Consider the following 21,354-nt stretch of genomic DNA (forward strand, 5'->3'; position numbering starts at 1 on the left):
AACTCACAGAGATCCGCCTGCCTCTGCCTCCCGAGTGCTGGGATTAAAGGCGTGCGCCACCACTGCCCAGCAATATAAACTTTCTTAAAGAATAATGAATTGTCTTCTTTAACTTCCTTACGCTTTTCTGCCTTGTGGCGGTTCTGTCGCAATGCCTGAGCTGTTGTGAGAGGGCTCCCTGAGAATGGTTTATGTTCCTTATTACTCAGAATGATTCCTCGCAGATCAGCAGCGATAACGGAGAACAACCCAGTCCTTTCTGCCCACCCATCCCAATACCACATTCAGAGTGTCCCTGGGGTCACTTTGATACACATTTAAAGCTTGTAAGGGGAAAAATTGAAAAATTTGGTCAGATCTATACAACTTGGTATTTTTAATTTAATACCAGATCTATCTAAATAGTGTACCCCAAACTTCAAGGAATGGAAACACAACTCACATAACCAAACTTCCTACCCCGGTCTAAGGTTCTCCACACCTCTGAAACTCCTTTCTTCTCTGGTTCGTGCTCCTCTGCCTATGCCTGAAACCACCCCAGGGTGGGGTTGCTTTAGGAAAAGACCCCTGAACTGTTCTCTGTCTTGCTCCTCCTTCTCTTCTTCCCTCCACTTCCCCTCTCAGTCTCCAAATACAAAAGAAGTTCATGTCTATTTGTCTGTTTGTTTCCTGGCAACTGAACTGGAATTTTGATCAAATGAGACCTTTTTGGGTATGTCAGGAGGCCAGCAGTAGGTATCCCGTGCTCCTTTCAACTTCCTGTTAAAAAGGAATTTACAGACTGGAAAGAAAGGGAAAAGAAAGCCAGAAACTTAAAGGGAAGGTACAGTATGTAGACTTCCTGCTTCCGGCCTTACCTTCTCCATGGAAAGCAAATATTCCGGGTAACAGATTTCTTAATCACCATAAAAAAGAATTCAGTTTGGGATTTGTGCTGGCTCATTTGAATACTCTGTTAGTTGTGCCCTTTGGGGGAAGTGAGTGCCACTTAAAAAGCAGCATAAGAAAGGTATATTTGCCCTGTGGAATGCTGATATACTCTGTAGGATACTGTGCATGGACATCAAGAAAGGACATCACACTAGTCTTCCTGGACATCCTTGTTCAGACTCTTCAGTTTGAGTCACTATGGATACCTATTTTCCATACCAAGCCCAAGTCCTTTTGCCTTGATGTCTCTGGAAGTTGTCTGAGGCTCTGGAGACATTCACCAGAAGGAGACGGCTGCAGGACACTTCCATACTGGTTGCTGCTCAAAGCGGCAGTGGTCACCTCGGAGGCACTGCAGGTGACCCAATTGTGGTGGCATTTGCTCAAACTCTGCAGAGCAATTCACTAATGATTATCCTGCTAGCACTGGCATACCTAAAACTCCCTTTGTCTTTTCTTTTCTTCATTTCCAGCCTGGATGTGTAAATACCACAGAAGTGGACATTAAGAAGTCATCCCGAATGAGAAACCCACACAAAACACGCAAGGTAAATAGATGTGTGTCCTGTGGTCTTGCTGAAGTATCTACTTTCAACACGTCCATCTCAAAAAAACCCTTCACCATGTCATGAGCATACTTCACCCTGGGATTCTACCCTCATAATTCCTTTTCTAGGTCGATGCAAGCAACATATACCTCTCCTTATAAGATCCCAATGGCAAACCAAAGTACATCCCACTAGAGTTTGCCCTGGAGAACCAATCAATCTTTTGGGCTGCCTTACAGAACATGGTTGAGAATCTACTTACACTGGAGAGTCCTCCACCCAGTATGGATGTCAACTTTTCCATGACTACATAAATGGATTTCCCTCAGTTAACTTTCCCAGCCTGGGTACTCTAGCATCTCCAAAGACCCTGTTTTGGAAGAGTCTAAGTGCAGTCATAGCAAATTGCTTACAAATGGTTGAGTGGTACAGGAAAGAATCTCAGACAAGGGTACTGTGACTCCCTCCACTCTCTTTGAGAGGACTCGACAGTCAGCAGGCTCACTGGTAATTATCTCTTGCAAGCAGCCACCACCGAGTTTCTGCAAATGGTTGCCATGTTTCTTGGAGGGCCTTGCTCTACAACACAGTTGGAGGTAGAAGGGTGATGCCATGGGACTGTGACAGGAGGTGGGAAGAAAGCTAATCTTCATTCTCCATCACAGGGTAGCATCCTCCTTGAGACTAACAGACAGGTACAGGAGATGGAGCTGGTGGGGAAAGATGCTATCAATGAGAAAATAGAGTATTTCTGGAGGGACTGTCTTCAGGAAAGGGGAAGTCTAAAATATGATTATTACAGAAAGAGTAGGAGGCCCTCTTCTTAGCAGCAGCATTTTTGCGACACAGCCACAGGTGTGGGCAGCACTTCCCAGTCTGCGACAAGAGAAAAGCTGTCCTGATTATGTAGCACTGTGCCTGTGCATCCCTTTTTAATATACATATTAAATATGTCTTGATTACTGTCATAATTAACAATTATATAATATAGCATATATTATATATAATAAACAGCATATATATAGTTTTGGGATTATAATATAATTGCACCATTTCCCCTTCCCTATCTTCCTTTCAAAGCCTTCCAAATTTCCCCCCCATCCCATGTTCTCTTTCAAATCCTTGGCCTCTTTTTTAAATTGTTAAAGTGTGTGTGTGTGTGTGTGTGTGTGTGTGTGTGTGTGTGTGTGTGCATTCCTTAATATAAAAGTACAACTTGCTCAGACTGTATAATGTTACTTTTATGGATATGTTTTCAGGGTGGACCATTTGGTATTGGATAACCAATCAGTATGCTCTTTCCTGGGGAAAGTCTTCCTCCCATTCTGGGAGTTCAATAGTTCTTTGTCTGAGATTGAGGCTTCCATGAGCTTTCCCCTTTCCATGTTAGTTTGTTTAATAGTTCTTTCTGTAGGAACTATTTAGACAACTTTGCTGCTGAGACTTTGTGGGTGTAGCTTTCCTGGCATCTCCAGGAGACAGCGGCTTTTCTTAGTCTTAAGGACAAATTCCCTTAGTCTTAGGGACAAATTTCGTAGCCCTTTCTTCTATCCTTAACTCCAGAATTCCGTGACTGAAGCTGCCAAGTTCTGCTGCTTGTTGGAACTGAAACTTGACTCCCTCATTCAGTAACTTTTTAACCAGTTTTCTGCCTTTGGTTGTAATCTTTACTGACTGAGCTTGGCTGTCCTGGAACTTGCTCTGCAGACCAGGCTGGCCTCAAACTCAGAGACCCACCAACCTCTGCATTCCTAGTGCTATGATTAAAGGAGCATACCACCACATTCTGCTCTAAGGTTTTCTTGAAATCCTTTTCACAAGTTAAAAACTTAGCTGGGTGGGTTCTTGCCCTGAGGTCACCACTCCATTTATTCAATTTCTTAATTCATTTATCTCCTTGAACATGGTATTAGCTCTAGTCTACTTCCTGGTGCTCCTTTTCTCAATCTGTACATTTTGTATTTTTTATTTGCTCAGATTGTTTCTTTTCATTATATGTCTTCATTAGAGTTGTCCCTAATAATCACATAACAGAGTCTATATTGAGATTTCCTCTGCCAAGGGAATTAATATAAAACTTTTCAATTTAGTCCCAGGTAGACTCTTTGGACCAAGGCAAAAAGCAGCCCCATTCCTCACCTAAATATAACAACAGCAATCCCTAGTCTATATGCTAATATTCTTTCCCCCTGAAATCTCTTGAGCCAAAAACCACACAGTTTAAATAACTCTTAGCACCACTGTCTCCCATGCTCCTACTAGTATGGCCCATTAAGCAGTACTTAAAGCATTCCACTGCTTTCCTAACCCAAGGTCCCAAAGTCCGTATTATTCCCAACAAAAACATGGTCAGGCCTATCACAGTACCCCAGTCCCTGGTACCAACTTTTGTCTTAATTAGAGTTTCTATTGCTGTGAAGAGACACAATAATAATGGCAATTCTTTAAAAAGAAAACATTAATTGAGGTGGTGGCTTACAGTTTCAGAGGGCCAGTTCATTATCATCATGGTGGGGCATGGTGGCATATAGGCAGACATGGAGCTGTAGAGGTAGCTGAGAATCCTATGTCTTGCAGGCAGCAGGAAGTGGTCCGTGACACTGAATGAAACGTAAGCAAAAGAAACCTCAAAACCTGCCCCCCACAATGACACACTTCCTTCAACAAGGCCATACCTATTTCAACAAGGCAACACCTCTCAATAGTGACACTCCCTATGAACTTATGGGGGTGCCAATTGCATTCAAGCTACCATATGGGCCATTTTGAGAGAAGTTATTTTTTTTTATTTTTTAATGTATTATTTGAGAATCTTTAAATGTGTATATGTGGATAATATGTTTAGATCACATCTACCCCCTACTTTTTCAACTTCTTGCAAGAGATATAGATTAATACAGAGGCTTTCTCTTAGTCAACAGCAAGAAATTGTAGAGTGGTCAACACTAAATGGGACATTAGTTTAGCCCCTACTGTTCCCAAGGCTCAAGCATCATCATAGAAGAGGGAGCAGAAAGAATGTAAGATTGCTATGACACAATCAGCAAAACAGAAGAGGCCCATTGCACACAGGAACTCACAGTGGCTCTGCCAGCATGTACATGACTGTACAAGATCAAACCAGCTAACATTTCAGCATGGATGGGGAAAGGGCATACAAAGTAACATGTAGTTGAGGCCTATTGGCAATTGAAAGCTACTGGGGAAATGAATGTCTGTTTTTAATTATTTGTTGTTATGTGATAAAGTCTCATGTGTCCCAGGATGGCTTTGAACTCACTGTGTAACTGAATATGACCTTTTGATCCTTCTTCTTCCACTTTCTGAGTGCTAAGATCAAGGATATGTGCCACCACACCTGATTATATATAGTGAAGCAGACGATGGGCAAGCACTCCACCACTGACCATTCCCAGCCCCAGTGAAGAAAGAGTGCTTTCTCATTTGTAAAAAATATGTATGCACACACCATACACACACCATATACATCCCCCCCACACACACACCATACACACAGCATGTTGACTGAGTTTTCTGTCCCACCTGGTCCTGCCTAGTCAGGCAGTTATTCAGTCACAAAGAAATACACAGAGGTTTATATTATTTATAAACTGATTAGTTAGCCTATTAGCTCAGGCTTCTTATTAACTCATAACTTATATTAGCCCGTTATTCTTGTCTGTGTTAGCCACGTGGCTTGGTACCTTTTTTGGCAAGGCAATCACATCTTGCTTGTTTTGTGTCTGGCTTTCTCTGTGTCTGGGTAATGACCCCAAACTGAAACTTTTCTCTTCCCATAATTCTCATTGCCATACCTCTACTTCCTGTCTGGTCACCATCGCCCAGCCTATACTCTTATACTTCCTGTCTGGCTACTGGCCAATCAGAATTTTATTACAAATAATACAAGTGGTAGAATAAAAAAAACTTTGTCCCACAGCACACTCACACCCACACAGAACACATGCACACAAGCACACGCACGCACGCACACACATGTATCTCTAGCCAGCAGCAGTCATTCTAAGAATAGCCTAGAAATTGGTATCATTGACAAAGATCATTCTGTGCCTCAGAAGGCCTTCTTTTCTGTGGTTTTAGCCCCATGTAACTCCAGCATTCTTCTAAAGTGGGTGCTCCTACATGAAGATGAACCAAAACTAAGGTTTTGTTTTTTGTTTGTTTGTTTTTTTGAGGTTTAGGAACCTTATTTCATGTTGTTCTTTTCTTCCTTCAAAGATCCCAACATAGCCCAAGTACTTTTTCTTTTGAGGTAGTTTCCCTTTATGTTAGAACGGGAAAGCCACAGAAAGAGTCACAAAGTCCAGTTAGATGCAACTAGCAAGGCTTTTGCCACTCGGAACTCTCTGAGACAAAGAGCAAAGGCAGTCCACAGTGAGCCCAGCTGTGTAGACACTCCCGGTTTCTTTCATCTACTCCTGGTGAACCCTCAGCTCACTCCACTAGTGCAGCCAAACAGAATTCAAAAGTCAGCCAGCTCTCTGAACAGGGCCCTATGCTCCCACTTCTCCCTGAATTATTCAAAATGCCCTTCCTGTGACTGACTGAGCTGTGGGACCACTGGGAGAAGAGAGCAGAGAGGTAAACAAGGTGGAAATTGGGTGGTATGCTGAGGTCATCGCCCCCCCCCCTCTTCTAGCACTGGCCTGTGTTGATATGTGAGCTGAGCCTCCTCTGCCTTCCTTCCAGAAAGCCAAGAGTAACAGGAGAGCTTTTCACACGCCATCAGTGATGGCAGAAACCTGTGGTGGAATGCAATGAAGTGCTGTGGAAAGAAAGAATCAGTGTGTGTCAGCTCAGTTTGTCTAGCACACAGTTGGGGGTTGTGGACATTATTACTCCAAAGAATATAATCTCTCTCTCTCTCTCTCTCTCTCTCTCTCTCTCTCTCTCTCTCTCTCTCTCTCTCTCTCTCTCTCTGTATTATATGTAATTTTAGGTAGATATAAAGTAATGATTCCTTATTCTTCAAGTATCCTTGGTGATATTTATCCCTCCTGCCTTCCTCTTCTCTACTACTGCTTTGATTTTTAGATTTTTGATAAGAAACATCATGAAATTCATTTTTAGTAGTTCACTGAATACACGATAGCATGCTCTTTTTAGACAGTCTCTGGTTACCAGGGATATTTTGTCCTGACCCTTTTCTTATTTTACTATAGTCAGTCTATGGTTTACAAAATGACATCCGAAGCCACAGTCCTACCCACACACCTACACCAGAAACCAAGCCTCCTACAGAAGACGAGCTGCACCAACAGGTATGCCAACATATGAAATGGCCAACTGAGGGTTCGTGGGACAGCAGCTATGCAGAGGAGAGAATGAGCATTCATACTGGGTGGGATCTGGAAGGTTCTTTGTATGTTCAACTGCTTCATAGAGATTTACAATGGAAAAGTAGTGGGAGCCAGTCATGGTGGCACATGCCTGTAATCCCGGCTTGCAGAGGCTGAAAGTAGGAGGATCAAAGTTTCCAGGACAACTCTGTTTGAGCACAGACTCTGTCTCAAAGTAAAAACAAAACAACATGTTAAACAAAGGGGCAGAAGTAAGCGTAGCTCAGTTGGAAGTGTGTTTGTTTGGCCTGTGCAAGACCTTGGGGGCTAATCTCCAGCAGTCCTGTGTGCGCATTGATCTGATTCTAAGACATGATCCTTGTGACATATAATACATGGAAATGCTTTTCAAAACTCTTCACTAATTTTTCCCTTCTTTGCCTTCAGACAATTTTTGGCAACCATGCACCTGCCTTAGAGGTGTCTGGATCATTGAGAGTTGCTCTGTACCCTAGAGCTGTGTCTTAAAGGAGTGGGCAGCAGCTTAGCAACAGAATCTTATTTCCTACATGAGCTGATATGATCACCAGAGAATGTGGGCGTTTCTGTTTCTGCAGCCCTAATTTTCCTAACTTTTTGAGGATTGGCATGATCAACCCTCGTGTGTCATCATGATCTGCATGTTCCTTTTTCAAAGTTAATTTGTCTCCAAGAAATATTTCAAAGCCAACGCCAAAGTCTCCTATCAAATCATAGTTGACTTAATCAGAGGGATGATCCTCCACTTTTGATTATTTTCCCTAATATTTTACTGCTCTGTGCTTTATCAATATGTTAATGTTAGTTTTTATGCTCTATCTATAATTACCATCAGGAAAAAGTAGTTCGTGGCTTCTTTTCTAAAGTAGTTTTAGTTATATCTATATGGGCATGTGCCACGAGCTGATAAAATTACTTTCAAAATACATAATTCTAATCCTTTCTTTGGATAACACAAGGATATAAAATTTATTTTAAAATTATGGTAACCAATAATACTCCATTTGTTTTATGAGTTAAATCTTTGCAGAGTAATTGGATTCTGAATCTAGTTGTTTGTCAAGAATGTTTAAAACCCAACATAGCACTTTTCAGATAAAGTTACATTTTTTTGAAGCAAGCATTGAAATCAAATGCATTGCTGTTCTAAAGTTATACTGGTTATGTTTACATTCAAATAGATTATGTATTTTCAACCCTTTCAGAGTTTTCTGCTTTCGCATTTTTCTAGCTTTAGATTTTTTTCTAGAAGGGACTCAGCGAGAATTGGAATTTAAAGTAGAGAATCAAGATGCCCTGTTTATGCAACTATGTCTTCAACTTTCTTTTTCAGATAAAATACTGGCAAATACAGTTAGATAGACATCGATTAAAAATGTCAAAGGTTGCTGATAGGTAAGCATTTAAGATATCAATACATTCCTTATTTTTTAAAGAAGTGTTTATTTTTATTTTATGTGTTTGTGATTTGTCCGCATGTATGTCTATGCATGTGTGTGTCTGCTGCCCATGGAGGACAAAAGAAAGCATTGGATCCCCTGAAACTGCAGTTACGGATGTTTGTGAGCCACCATGTGGATTCTGGGAATCAAACTCAGGTGCTCTATAAGAGCAGCCAGTGCTCTTAACCACTGAGCCATCACTCCAGTCCCATGCTATAAACTTTAAATGTCATATGGCAGCTGTGTTGAAGATAGTAACCAAGTGGTTGGAGGCCAATGAAAGTAAATGTTGAAACATTTACTGGACTATGTTGTATTATTTTTGCCCACGAAAAAAATATCTGAAGAAGTCTCTCGTCATAGTTTAAAGACAATAGAATAATGATTATCTAACATTTCAGAAGTCCAATCCTTGTGGAACCAAGAATCCGGTTGATGGGAGTGGCTTCTTCTCACTTCTGGTAGAAACAAACCTATTAACTTATTGTCTCCTATTTGGCAACCTGGTGACTCTGTAAATTCACTAAAATTCATAATGAGTTCTTCTATGTGTTAAGAACTTGAATTAAACTCAATTTTAGATTTACCTTTTCTTAATTAAAAAATCTGTGTTTGTGAAAATAAAACATATTTTCAGTGAATTAAAATACTTTTAGTGGCTTATGTTTTTCCAATGTGGATTCTGCTAACAAACATAAACAAACATCGGATATTATAACCATCCCTCATTTCCCTCCCCTTCCACAGAGGAAGTGACTTAGAAAATAAAAGTCTATTCTTAATAAAAATATATGCTGTTTGCTTAACGAGTCTCCCAATTATTCTTTTCCAACTTTACTCCATCTGCTTACCTTTTGTTTTTGATAGGATTCTTTTAAAAATATTAGCTAATGAGTCCTATCTATATTTGAGACAAAATTTGTCTTCCAATTTTGTTTCTCCAACTTGGTCACCATCTGCACTGCTAGGAATGTGCTAGCTAGCCAGGATGGGAATGTCACTCAGTACTTACTGCTCAGGCAGAACTGGCCATGTAGTCTTTACAAGAGGATACTGGCTTCCACATTCAGGCTGGAAGGTGGAATCCTCAACCACATCTGCCTGCCAGATGTAAGTTGTTGCATGCAGGATGTGGAAACATAGAAATTGTTGTTAGATTTCTTTCTGTAAGTAGATGTGGATTCCCTGGCCATCCATATTCATGCTGTTTCCCTTACTTTGAACAAAGTATTATTTCAGGTTGAAAAATGAAGCTGAAAATGTTTTTTTTTTTCCCTCTGTTTTCTCCCTAGTCTACTAAGTTATACAGAACAGTATGTAGAATATGACCCGTTTCTTGTGCCACCTGACCCTTCCAACCCGTGGCTCTCAGATGATACTACCTTCTGGGAACTTGAAGCAAGGTAAAGATATGGTCTCTTCCTTTCAAATATGTCAGTGACTTAAGAGCATGTGTGTGAAATAGCACAGTTAGGAGCTGACTTCTTGTAGAGGTGGTTTTGCTTTGCTCTGCAGCATCCATGATTTATCATTCTTAGTCAAAGAGACTTTAGACATGGGCTTCCACTCTGAGATTTGGCCTGCTTCTAGAGCACTGTTCTTCTGTAGTGAGAAGGCCACTTGGCCACTTGTCATTTCCTGGCTACTTAGATCCCCAAAATAATCACAAAGAAACTGTATTAATTAAATTACTGCTTGGCCCATTATCTCTATCTTCTTATTGGCTAACTTTTACATATTAGTTTAACCCATTTCTATTAATCTGTATATCACTGTTTGGCTGTGGCTTACTGGCTAAAGTTCCAGTATCCATCTCTGGTGGCTACATGGCTTCTCTCTGACTCCACCTTTCTTTCTCCCAGCATTCAGTCTGTCTTCCCCACCTACCTAAGTTCTGTCTTGCTATAGGTCCAAAGCAGTTTCTTTATTTATTGATGGTAATCACAGCATACAGAGGAAATCCCACATCATTCTTCCACCAGAAAGGATGGAATCTAGTCATTCATGGCAACCTGGATGGAACTGTAAAACACTATGTTATATGAAATAAATGGCATACAGAAACAAGAGAACCATACGATCTTACAAAATATAAAAAACCAGGAAACTGAGAGTAAATGGTGGTTACATAGGTTAGGAAAAGTAAAAGAGAAGGGGGCATAAGGAAAGGTTGATCAATGAACATTAAATAATAGTTGCATGCATGGGATCTAGGAGCTCTAGTATGCTGTTTGAAGTAGGGTGACTGCTGATATCTATGTATTATGTATTTGAAAACTCTAGACAAAGGGATCCTGAATACCTTAGAGACATGCTGCTTGAGAAGATGTATTTACCCTGATTTAAACATTACACAATATACATGCTCCAGAATATCATGTGTATGTGAGTTTTATATATTCTAAAAACAAATTTTATTTTTGAAACAAATCTACACCGCTGAAAGAAAGAACTGACCCAAAATTAGGGGTGACATTTTAAAGGTAGGTTATTCAGAGTTCAGATCCTTCCTTTTTTAAGACTCAGCCCCTGCTAATATATCATTTGAAAATGCTTTTAGTTGTATAGGCTTGTGTTTAGGTAAAATGGATGCCAAACCCTCACTCAGTTAAGCCCAGGACAAACACGCCTATATAAACCTCATTTTAAAACTAGATAAACTCACCATGAATACAGAGAAACTGACTTTTAAAAACCCAAGCATAATTTAGAACTCCAGATTTCTTTGGTGAGCTATGTGGGGAGTTGCAGCATCCAACTTGAGGCTCATTCAGAGGTGGTTTCATGTATCTTTACAAAGGCAGTATCAGTCAGTATTCAATAGCACTTCTGTTTTGTTTTGCTTTAGGCAGGGTCTCCTGTAGCTCATGTTGACCTTCAGCTCATTATGTAGCTAAGGATGACACCCAGCTCCTTAGCCTTCTACCTCTTAACTCCTCGTCACTGGGACTACAAACCTGTGATATCACACAAGGCTCCAGGTTGTATTTATGAGCCATCTCTTTTATATCCAGCCATAGATCTCAAATATTTACCAATTCAGTCGTCAGTCACAAGTTTTGTACATATATATGAGGAATCTGGAACCCCCCAATCCATGACTAAATACTGTTCATATTTAATTGTAACAGAGTCATATGTAGAAATGAGGTCTTTTAGGTCCAAATGCATCATTACAAGAATGACTAATGTCAGACTGGAACTGTATAGTGGATGAAATAAGGCTCTGGGTAATAATGGATGGATTTTTGCCCCTTATTTCTCGTATAAAATTATCATGTTATAACTCCTTATGCATCGGCTTTTTCATCTACATAAAATGAGAGGGGGAATGCCAGCCTCATAAAGCTGCTATGAATCTGTCCAGACTCTTAGTTACAGATTGTGTTATTAATCTAATTTATACCTCCCCATGATTTCATGAAAAGTATATCATCAGTGATATATTACTATTCTAGAAGATAAGCTAAAGATAGTCATTCTTTTAAGGTATGTATGATAAGGAAAATAGGAATTTGCCCAGGCATAGTGGCATATATCTTTAATCCTATCACATGGGAGGCAGTAGCAGGTGGATCTCTGTAAATTCAAGGCCAACAGGGTCTATACAGTGAGTTCCAGGTAAGACAGGGCCACACAGTGAGACCCTGCCCCACCTCAACTACCCCCCAAATGGAAATTATAACACAAAGAATATATTTAGTCTTATTTTCTCTCCAACAGCAAAGAACCAAGTCAACAGAGAGTAAAACGATGGGGTTTTGGCATGGATGAGGCATTGAAAGACCCAGTTGGGAGAGAGCAGTTCCTTAAGTTTCTAGAATCAGAATTCAGCTCAGAGAACTTAAGGTAAGACACATTTTGTCATTATGAGTTAAAGAGCCACTGTTTTTTCTAGTTATTCTAGATGTAATAGACCTGCTGCTCTCATATTATCACAAAATGATGTAAACAAATTTCATTTCTGACACTAAAGATGCAAGAAAGATAGCAAGACAAAAGTTATCCAGCATTATCAGTTCCTTTTCAGAATTCATTTTTGCACTTGCTCTGGATTTGTTGACTACATAAATGTAAAACTTTTGAAATTGACACCATAAAAAATTACAATCCCAAGCCTGATATTCTGACAAAATGGAAAAGGTCTCTATCAGTCACTGTTCACATAATAATGCAGACTCAGGGAATTTTAGTCCTTCATGGTGGGAAAGCATGACAGAGCAACTCAGGTCATGGGAGAGGGAGTGGGAGGCTTGGGTTGCTCACATCATGCTGATCTAGGAAGCAGAGAACATGGATGTACAAATATTTTATGTGTGTGTATGGATGGATGTATTTTTAAACTGTCTATTTTATGCCTATCATGTGTCTTTATTAAATGATAAGGCTCCTGTAGCTTTCTAAAATACCACTACCAAACCGGGGACCAGGCATTCAAGACATGGGGGACCCCTTTGTGGGGCATTTCAGAGTTCAATCTTAACAATGACCAATAGGACTTGTATGGTTATTTTAAAACATCAACACCTATCATTATTAACTTCCAACAGCATGTCTCCCGTAAGAAAGAGAGTGAATGTCTCAAAGACCTTAGAACAAAAGTCAAAGGAAAGCTTTAATTTTTATTTTTTTAATTGTGTACCTTTAGATTCAGTAGAGCTGTTGATTGCTCCTCAGCCTTTAGCTAAGAACAGGCACAGCAGGGCTGTTGAGACTAATGATGCATGGTGCAGAGAAAGAGGCCAGGGCACTTGTTCTGCCCATCTGTCCTCAACATTCCGATCTGCTGTAATATTTCCTAACTCAAGGGACACCTAGGACAAACTTTTTAAATAGAAGGCATTTGAGTGTTCATAGATCTACTTAAGACGATTAAAACAATATGTTCTCACTACATGAAAAATTCTCCCCTTTTTTTCTGGTGAGGTTCTCCATTGGTTGTTCTTTGAAACCTGATATACTGGTTTTTTCTTTGCCGTGTCTTACTAGGCTCTGTGAAATTCATTTATAAAAGGATATTGGCATCTATTTCTTTTCATGAGCGCTAAGCTAGCAAAAGTCTATTTGTTGCGTTCTCTTTAGGAATTAATCAGAAACACACATAATGGTGACAGATGCCTCAGTGTTGAGGCAGGATGACTCTGGTCAGATCTGGAATCTTTTCATTTTCTCCGTCTGTCATGGATTCTTGAGTGTGCTCTCTTGTTGTCTTGTGGGGTTTGGAGAATCCCAGGGGTTTTGTTGGGTTTACTAAGTAAACTTTTCAAGAAAACAAGTGGCCCCATGGGATGCTGGAGCTGAGTCCTTAGATAGATAAGAGAATAGGTGGCTCACCTAGAGCCACCACAGACATCTTAAGACATCTTAAGGGGCTTGCAGGCTGAGAACGGGTGATAAGGAGACATCCTGGCTAAAATCAGAGAGCAAAGACGTAGTGCAGTATATTAATACTGGGTTTCAGGGAGGAACTGAGTCACTGCGAAGTTTTTACTTTTGTTACACCTCTGCTATTTCTTATGTTTAATTAACCCTATGCCGGACTAATTTCCCCAAGAGATATTACATATAAGAACTCTAGGGCTGAGGAGATGGCTTGCTCAGTAAGGACTTGCTCTGTAGGCCTGGGGATCCGAATCTGATGCCCAGAACCCATGTTAAAAACAAGTCTGAATGTGACGGTGCATCACACAGCAGTCAGTGTTACACAGGTGGAGACAGGAAGACACCCAGGCCCCAATGGCCAGCCAGTCTCACCAACTCAGTAAACTCCAAACCAATGAAAGACACTCAGAATCTAAGGTGGGGTGTGGACTGTAGTTCTGTGATAAAGAACTCGTGCAGCAAGTTCTGCGCATGTGAGACCCTAGGTTCAATCTGTGGTTCTTGGATTGGATTGTTGATATAATTCAAAAAGATCCACAGAGAAAAGAAAAAAAAACTGAACTCCCACAAACACATCTATATTAACACACCAGACACACACACACACACACACACACACACACACACACACACGTATGTACTCATCTATAATAAAGAAAGTGAAAGTAAAAGAAAACTAAAGAGGATGGCCCATTTAGGAACATGCAGGCATAGATATTAAATATGTCTTATATATGTATATACACATGTATTTCTTGAGTTGTCTATTATATGCCTATCACATTTCTTTATCAAGATCATCTCTAGCAACTTAGGAAAGTCAAGACCAGCCTGAGCTATACAAGACCCTATCTTAAAATTAAAAACAAAACTGTAAATGTCTGTCCCACCCAGTCCCGAGGTCTTTTAAAATAATCACTCAGAGGCTTAATATTAATTACAAACTGTTTGGCCTATTAGCTCGGGCTTATTATTAGTTAGCTCTGACAACTAAATTTACCCATTTCTGTGAGTCTATATTTTACCACAAGGCTCATGGCTTGTTACCTCACATCTTGCTTCTCCAGAAGTACTGGTGTCTCTCTGACTCTGCCCTTCTTCTCCCTTATCTCTACTTGCATTTCCCACCTGGCTCTATTCTGCCTGGCTATTGGCCAAATCAGCTACTTTATTAACCAATGATAATTAAACATAGTCACAGCATGCAGAGGGGTTATCCCACAGCATAAAACTTGCAAAAACTAACATTTATGCTTTTGAATATGAGTCTTGAAAGAAAAAGAAAGCTAGTGGGGGTCTGATATTGGAATCCCCAAAAAGAGTGTGCTTGCTAGAGTAGTGAGTTAACATTGCAAGAATGCCCAGGTGCACCTTCGGGGCTCAGGGTTCCTGTGGTGTTTTGTAGGTTCTGGCTGGCAGTAGAAGACCTGAAGAAAAGGCCTATCCGAGAAGTACCCTCTCGGGTGCAGGAAATATGGCAGGAATTTCTGGCTCCTGGGGCCCCCAGTGCCATTAACTTGGATTCTAAGAGCTACGACAAGACCACACAGAGCGTGAAGGAACCAGGAAGATACACATTTGAAGATGCTCAGGTAGGCACATAGTCTAAGCTCTCAGGGCCATGAGGCCCACGGCTCTCTGGAGTGTTTACAGCTCAGGTAACTGGACATTTAATAGGTCTCATTGATTGAGGACAGAACAGAGACATTTCAAAGTAAGTCATCTTTTAAACCCCTGGGAATTTTTTTAAAATATAAATTTAGTGTTTGTACATGAGAATTCCATGGGCCATCCAGGACACTCTCATCATCATGCATAACTGTACAACTAACTGCTATTTCACTAGATTTGGAAGACAATGGAACATATAAGTTTCCCTAAACCAGAGCAGAACCTCCTGGGTTTGGATCATGTTGGAGTTAAATGACATGTGTTCTTTGCTTGACTTCTTCGTCCATCAGCAGTCATCTGTAGAATGCAAGAGAGGCTAGGATGTAGCTCCTCAGTAAAGCCCTTATCGAAAATACATGAATCTTGACCCTCAGTTCAAAAGGGAGAGAAAGGGAGAACTCTGCACTCATTAGGAATGGATGACCAACAGATACCCAGATACATATATATATAAACAAAACAGATGCACATTTGTCCTTTCACTAACCCAACAGCTAATTTCAGGCTTGTGTTCTGAGTTAAAGTAGGTGTAAAAGATAATCTATCATGGTATTGATTCCCAAGAGTGCCATCCACTTGAACTACCTGGCTCACCCAGCAGCTGTAGGTGCCAAGAGTCTCTAGGATGGCTGTACGGCCTTTACGTCACATTATCCACTTTGGACTCGGAGTCTACAGATTAGTTTCAATTTTCAAAGTTTCCATATAAATTGTCATACTGATGTGAAGTTATGTCCTCTTGGGTAAATTCTATTATTAAAATGAGAACATATGGTTTCTCCTCCAGAGTAGCTCCCAGCCAAATGTAAACATTGATCTGGGAAAGAAATGATGGCCTCAAAGACCCAAATGTCCTGTAAACACTAAGTGTTCTTATCAGCACTACAGTTGCTTTTTGTAGCTCTGCATTTGTTTGTTAGCACCTGAGTCTCCTCCTTACAGTGCTTTACTAAACTGATAAAAGAGCCCCTTACCCATTCTCTCTTTCCAGGAGCACATTTACAAGCTGATGAAGAGTGATTCCTATCCCCGCTTTATAAGATCTAGTGCCTACCAGGAACTTCTACAGGCAAAGCGAAAGGTACTGGTTCTTTGTGACCTCTCTTGACCTTAGTTCCTAGTTGTATTTGAGGAAAGTAACTATCTCTGTTGGGCCAGGGTTTTAATAACATGGTAAGTAGTCATTCTCTAAGACCTTTCCCCGCCCTTCCATTTCTAAGGGCCATTTAAGTTGGTTTTGTTTCTGTTTGTTGATTGCTCTGTGTATCATTTTTCTGTTGCTTTGGCAGATGTTCATGTTTTACAAAGCCTATTAGATGCTATTTTCATGTTTGATGTTAATCTTTAGTATTTCTGGCTAAAGGAAATGAAAAACTCCAAGTAGAAATAAGTCGAGTGCTGAAACTTGAAGGCAGTTGTGTTTGCTTACAAGGCCAGTGTTTGTATGTTTGTAGAGAAATAGAAACTTACTTTTTTCAAAGATAGCTGCTAAACAGCAAAAGTGTTGACAGATGAATAGTTTCATTTGACTTATATCCCAAACTACTTAGTATCTTGATAACCTATTCTCAACTAAGATGACAAGCACACACATTTGGGAAGTAGTAGTAGGAGTAATAATAGTAGTGGTGGTGGTAGTGATAGACTTCATTAATTGTTTGTAATTGATGTCTCATGACACATAAATTCCTTATATGATCAATGTAACATTAAACAAAAACATGTAGAGAAAATCAACATTATTCATTATTTTTTAATGTTAAGAAACCCATAGATTCTTAAATTTCTGTGATTAAGCTACAGTTATGTTAATTTATCACTTAAAATACTGTGATTTTTTTCATAGCCCATTGCCTTTACAGATAAAAATCATTGCAAGTAGCTATACTGCCCAATGTGGCAACTGTTGATGTTTAAAATTCATTTTAATTAATTGAAAGTTCACAAATTTATAGCCAACAAGTTTGAAGATACTCAAGTCAGTCAGTACATGATCTCACCGCTTAGAGCCTCAGGACTGATGGCTCTCTGAAGTTCAGGTGAACTTCAGGTAACTAGAGAGAAAATAAGTTTCAATGACGGAGGACAGAGCAAAGATATTTCAAAGTAAGTCGTCTTTTAAACCCTGTGCTCAGTCACTGCAGCTAGAGGCTTTGATAAGAGACAGAATCAAGGCGGATATCTGTCCTTTGAGCAAAGTCTAGCCTACAGAAAGTCTGTACCAAGTTAATGTTATCGGCAGAAATTCAACCTTCATAGAAGTTAGAAGCTGATTCTAAAGAAATTCCACAAAGTTTTCAGATATTTAGGCTCTGCAACTGTCAGCATGAAAGCTTACCATATCTTCCTCATTTCTGCTTAACTTAATTTTGCTTTAAATTGCATCACTTTGTTTGCTCACGTATAATTTTGGGGTTTTATGAAGTCACTCACAAACAAAAAACCTGGATCCAGTGGTGAGAAGCCCCCTCGCAGTCCCATTGCCATGTGGGCATGAGTTTCATCCGTGGCCCCAGTGGAGTGTTACTTTACCATCCTGTCTTTTTCTGTTCTGTTTTTCTTGCTTTTTTTTTTTTAATGTTTCCTTGTTCCCCTTCACCCTACCCCACACCACACATTTAAGTCTGGAAACTCAATGGATCGCAGAACATCTTTAGAGAGATTTGCACAGAATGTGGTAAGTTTTCATTTTTTTGAGGAATTATGAGTCCTTATCTCCACTGACAATTTCCCTGTTTTTAGCCCCATTGCCCACCCTTGCATTCTTTGACACCAAAAGTATTGTCTTTATTTAAACCCATAATCCTGCTTCCTGCTTATCTCTCTCCCTAACCCTTTATAGAGTAGAAAAAAAGCTGTCATGCAGGAACAACCACATGGGCTGAACTAAGGTTTGGAAAGAAGTGGATAGCATGATGCATACAGTGAAGGAATCAGTTTCTCTCTGTGTCTATGTTCCATGTATCCTTTTCTCTATTAACAATAGTTGCATGCATTTATTTTTTGTTCTTGCCCACAGCTCTTCATTATGCTTAAAAAGTTAAGACAATGAAAGTTCTGTGCTTTCAACCTTTGAAAGGAGAAAATGGTCAATTGAACAGTTTAAAGTCAAGTGGCTACTGGTAGCTAGCCCATCTCCCTACCCTTAAAAAGACCCACGAGTTTCTCGCTCTTATGCTTTATTTTCCAAAACTGTGTTGGAAATTGTTGCATTAATCTGAGAAACTAGTAGCTTTACTCCTAGAATGTTCTTAGCCTCTTGCCATGTGTTTTGGTGATATATATTTGTTTGTTGGGTTCTCTTGTTATTTTTCTTTTATTATTTTTTTGTACTGTGCCAACGCCTTTGGAACTTTCTGACGTTGTGTGAGCTCAAACTAAAGACTTCAACACATTTATTTTTATAGGGCAGAAACATCCCTATTTTCCCATGCCATAAAAACTGTACACCAACACTGAGGGCCAGCACTAACCTGTTATGAAAAGAGGTAGAACAATCTTGGTTTCTACTCAAGTTTGTCTGCATCATCTGTGGAGTCGTGTGGTTAGTTCCATGCTGCTCTTTGTGTGTGTACGTGTGTGTGTGTGTGTGTTGTGGCTTTTGCTGTAATGGTCAACTTAAGTGGAGCTATGTGTGCTGAGATAGAAGCAACCTGAATTCAACAAACGCAATGTTTGTCTTCAGTTTCCTTCATGGATTCCCATCCCTCGGTGGGCAATGCTAATCCACCCTACACCTGTTATGACTGCCCAGGGAATTGGAAAAACCTTAAATAGCTATATAGACTTTGAACAGTCAATGTGATTGCCTCAATTAAAAGGATAGAGGATGAAAAATTCGAAGAGTTAATTACACTACACACGTCACAAAGCTTTGGCTATCTCTATTGGAATCTTAACATAGAATTTCCCTTAAAATATCCCATAAGTCATAATGGAGAAAGACAATAACAAAATATCTCCCTAAGACTCTTACTAGGAAAAGAAGCAACAATATATCATCATGTCCTCTGTGTACTGCTAAAGTATTATTCAAAGTTAATCCCTTTCTAATGAAGTGTGGAAAGAATATTGGGTTTTTGTTGTTTTTTTTGTTTCCTTTTGTTTTGTTTTTAGATTGTAATGGAAGTTTCTGTGATAGAATTTAAAGTAGTAACATGACTTGGGGGGGAACGGAAGGTAGAAATAAAATATCTTTTCTCTAGCTCCAACACATATCTGAATCACTTCCACGCTTCTAAAATAGTACTGCATGGTCCACCCTGGGCACCTTAGGAAAAACCCAATAAGAAACCAGGAGAAACTGGTCTTGATCAGCTCCCCCTTCCACCAAAATGTATGCAGTTACCAGCAACACAGTGCTTGATCTCGGGGCCCTGCAGAAAGAAGAGAGTATGGCTCAAAAGTGCCTAGTGGTATAAACAAAATGTCAGTGTGTACGAGGAAAGCTGAACCCCTTCATTTGGTGCCAAGGAGAAAGAGAGGGCTATGTGTAGTTGGAGGATGCTCAGAAAGGATGGTATTTAACTGTTTAACTGGGTAAATGGGACTTCACTAGGCAAGAGGGGCCAAACCTTCTTTAAAAGGAAGGGAGAGAGAGGCCAGAATGACATGACACACACACACACACACACACACACACACACACACACACACACACACAAAACATACTAATTACTTTCAAATACCCCTCATATAGCATTAACTCTTTTCCATCTGAGAAAATAAAACGTGGCAAATTTTTTTGAACATTCTGTTTGAGTGTTGCTGTGAAGAAATCCTTAAGGAAATCAAAGGTCTCGGAATGAACCCAGGAGGACTTCAGGCTAGGCAGCCGTGTTGGGAATCATAAATGTTGACATGCTAAGTTTCATCAGAGACCATAATAGGATCAATAAAATAATTTTAACACAGGCAAAACTAAGAGACAAGATTAGAAAATAGAGACATATGAGGGGAAAGGTAGAGTTTGCATAAGCATTTCCATGGAGGCCTAGACACAGGCGGCTCTGGCCGAGCAGGAAGGTACGTGATGGACAACCGGCAAGGCAAAATGGGACAGAGAGAACACACATCAGCAGGTCTCACTGTGAAACTGGGGGAAATGAGTCAACAACACTGACTACTGATTACTCGCCATGCAGCAGGCGCTGGACCAGGAGCATTGTGCTATGTACATTCACCTGACCCTAAAAGGTGGAAATTCTAGTACATATTCATTCACCCATTTTGTAGGTGAAAATAATTAATTGGGAGGCGCATCTTCAAAGAATATAATTGTCCCCAAATCACACAGTGAAGTTGCTGGCCATGACCAAAACTTTATTTCCTATTTGCCACCTAGTCACCGCGTCCCCTCCAACTCAGATCCACTTCAGGTCAATGCTGGTTTTAGGGAGTTCAGTTTCCGTGTTTCCATAGAGCACATTTGTAACCTGGGTGATAAGAACAGAATCACGGTGTTCTTTTCTTAGCCCAGAGTCAGTGTTTCCAAAAGTCAAACGAACCTTCAGTAGTTCTCTGACTCTCGATCACAACCTCTCCCTGCCGCCACGCCCACTTAGAGGACGTCCTTATAGCAGAGATGCGCAGCAGCTTCAGTGTTTCCCCCGGACATCTCTTTCCCGTCATTGGTTTGTTTGTTGTCTTTATGCTCAACAGTCCCAGGGTGCTGTGGGGCAGGTGTTAGTTACCTTGCTTTCCCAGTGAGGCCACTTCCCCCGAGTCGCTCATTGCTGAGTATTATAGCCAGATTGGAAGCAGAATTTGCTTACTTGAAGTCTGTTCCTCTCTACAGTCCACCTTTGCTCTTCACACTGAGCCCCAAACAGGTGATAATGAGTGAAACTCACACTTGTGTGTTGCCTTCACACTGGCATATCTTCGGGACAAAAAAAAAAAACCCAACCTATTTACCCGTGGCATGCTCTTTTGTTTCTCTATTTTTCTTACCATTAGAGACATCCCTTAAAGTCCATCTTTCAAAGGTCTCTGTGTCCTTTCAAGCCCTCAAGTGTCACTCATCCTAAGTTGGCTTTATTC

General features: G+C 40.3%; 1 protein-coding gene across 3 annotated transcripts in view; it reads left to right on the forward strand.

Annotated features, from left to right (window-relative positions):
• Positions 1-21,354, forward strand: part of Rgs7 (regulator of G protein signaling 7) — a 368,440-nt gene that overhangs the window by 332,275 nt on the left and 14,811 nt on the right. For 2 of the 3 annotated variants that reach the window (XM_013354256.2, XM_026789965.1), the window contains 8 exons: positions 1,404-1,478; positions 6,662-6,760; positions 8,151-8,212; positions 9,552-9,662; positions 11,983-12,108; positions 15,047-15,233; positions 16,304-16,393; positions 18,720-18,800. In XM_013354256.2, coding sequence (XP_013209710.1) covers positions 1,404-1,478; positions 6,662-6,760; positions 8,151-8,212; positions 9,552-9,662; positions 11,983-12,108; positions 15,047-15,233; positions 16,304-16,393; positions 18,720-18,794 — 825 coding nt within the window. In that variant the 3' untranslated portion in view covers positions 18,795-18,800. The remainder of the gene's footprint in view (positions 1-1,403; positions 1,479-6,661; positions 6,761-8,150; positions 8,213-9,551; positions 9,663-11,982; positions 12,109-15,046; positions 15,234-16,303; positions 16,394-18,719; positions 18,801-21,354) is intronic. The other variant, XM_005368530.2, reaches the window with a different exon arrangement.

This window comes from Microtus ochrogaster, unplaced genomic scaffold (assembly GCF_000317375.1).
Source record: "Microtus ochrogaster isolate Prairie Vole_2 unplaced genomic scaffold, MicOch1.0 UNK35, whole genome shotgun sequence".
NCBI lineage: Eukaryota > Metazoa > Chordata > Mammalia > Rodentia > Cricetidae > Microtus > Microtus ochrogaster.